General features: G+C 48.9%; 1 protein-coding gene across 4 annotated transcripts in view; it reads left to right on the forward strand.

Annotated features, from left to right (window-relative positions):
- palld (palladin, cytoskeletal associated protein) overlaps positions 1 to 1987 on the forward strand; it is a 29983-nt gene that overhangs the window by 25545 nt on the left and 2451 nt on the right. For all 4 annotated transcript variants that reach the window (XM_025052817.1, XM_025052821.1, XM_025052813.1 and 1 more), the window contains 4 exons: positions 198 to 419; positions 634 to 783; positions 1125 to 1213; positions 1414 to 1546. In XM_025052817.1, the coding sequence (XP_024908585.1) occupies positions 198 to 419; positions 634 to 783; positions 1125 to 1213; positions 1414 to 1546 (594 nt within the window). The remainder of the gene's footprint in view (positions 1 to 197; positions 420 to 633; positions 784 to 1124; positions 1214 to 1413; positions 1547 to 1987) is intronic.

A 1987-nucleotide genomic window follows, 5' to 3' on the forward strand; every position in this document is an offset into this window, starting at 1 on the left:
AAGGAAGATGAAGTAGTCAAATGTTTATGGATGGATGGATGACAGCGTTCCTATTGGATTCATGGCTGCAGCCTCTGAAGGTCGGCAGCTGACTGAGTTCATTATCCAGTCCTGTGTTGACACCAGAACTCTGTGGTTCTGTTCTCAGCTTCATCCCTGATCTCCTCCTCCTCCTCCCTCCTTCTCTCTGCTGTCAGGAATACAAAGTGTCCAGTTTCGAGCAGCGACTCATCAGTGAGATTGAGTTCCGTCTGGAACGTTCTCCAGTGGAGGAGTCTGATGATGACGTGGAGCATGACGAGGACTCTGTCGGCCAGGGGGTGGCGCCATCCTTTGACCAGAAACTGAAGCACTACAAAGTGTTTGAAGGCATGCCCGTGACCTTCTCCTGTAAGGTCTCTGGAGACCCCAAACCAAAGGTAGGAACTCCAGCTGAGGGGGCAAACTGTGAGCCAACTGTGGGCGGAGTAGACTGAGACTAGGACTAAGACTATGTCTAGGTCTAAATCCAAACCAGTTTGAGCGTCCAGTATCTTAAAATATATTCTTTGTCTTCTTCATCTCACAGTTCGCCAGCTTCCAGAACTAGTTTGAACCAGTTTGAACAAGTTTCTCTCTCCTGTGCTGTGACAGGTTTATTGGTTTAAAGACGGTAAACAGATTTCTAAGAGGAGCGAACACTACAGGATCAGCCGTGACGCTGACGGAACATGTTCTCTGCACACTGCTGCCGCCTCGCTGGATGACGACGGCAACTACACCATCATGGCAGGAAACCCAGAGGTGAGTGGAGAAAAGAGAGGAAGCAGCTGTACCATGGAGAATAATTAGTACCAGTCCACCCTCCAGTACCAGGTGGAACCATCTGGTCTCAGACCTAAGATAATGAGCTCAGTCAGTGTCACCGACTGTAGACAGGAAGAAGATGTTCTTCAAAGATGGTTTGGTTGAACTGGAGCCATCATCAAGCTGGAGGTGTACTTTAACAAACAGTAACTGGTACTGTATGAAGTAAAGTCTGAGAGTTACTGTGAAGATGTAAAAAACACAAGTACCTGAGAGTAGAAGTATGTACTGTGATGATGATGATGATGATGATGATGATCAACACGTCTCTGTCTCAGGGTCGTGTCAGCTGCACCGGCAGGATGATGGTCCAGGCTGTGAACCAGAGAGGACGCAGCCAGAGGTCAACACCTGGTCACATGAGGAGGTTAGGAGACAGGAGGGTGGAGGAGACACAAGGGTGGAGGAGACAGTTGGACTGACCTTCTCAGTATCATAAACAGTCATACAGATCAGTGTGTGTGTGTGTGTGTGTGTGTGTGAGGTCAGATCAGCTGAAGGAGACTCACCCACAGGGAGAGAGTGAAGTGTTAGTCCAACAGCCAACTCAATGTGTCCTCCTCTCAGACCCAGGTCCAGGTCCAGAGACAGTGGTGACGAGAACGACAACATCCAGGAACGTCATTTTCGCCCCCACTTCCTGCAGGCCCCCGGTGACCTCATCGTCCAGGAAGGAAGATTGTGTCGAATGGACTGTAAGGTAAATGTCACAGAGGAAGCCATTAGAACTGGAGCAGCAGTGGATCTAAAAATCACTGGTTCTCTCTATATGGTTTGGTGTGGGGGGCAGTAGGGGTGCAGNATGTTTGGCCCTGTCTGTGGCTGACCTGCAGTACCTGTAATGACCACTACACTGTGATCAGCCTGTTATCTCTGAGCTTAAATCCATGATTTTCTCTATGGGATCTGGTGTGGCCCAGTCCCATCTCATTAAAACCACACAAAGACTTGAAACATCTCTTGGTGTGGTTTATACACCCAGTACCCCAGCCCACCACCCTTCTGTGGGGTGGAGGCTGAACATCACACAGATGTTTTGTGATGGAGGAAATAAAGGAGTAGTTCAGAAAAACAGTTGAACAGAGGAGCAGATGAAACAGAGGAGAACCACAGACACAGAGAGAACAGACGTTTCAGAACC

The sequence above is a fragment of the Cynoglossus semilaevis genome, chromosome 2, assembly GCF_000523025.1.
Source record: "Cynoglossus semilaevis isolate Cse_v1.0 chromosome 2, Cse_v1.0, whole genome shotgun sequence".
NCBI lineage: Eukaryota > Metazoa > Chordata > Actinopteri > Pleuronectiformes > Cynoglossidae > Cynoglossus > Cynoglossus semilaevis.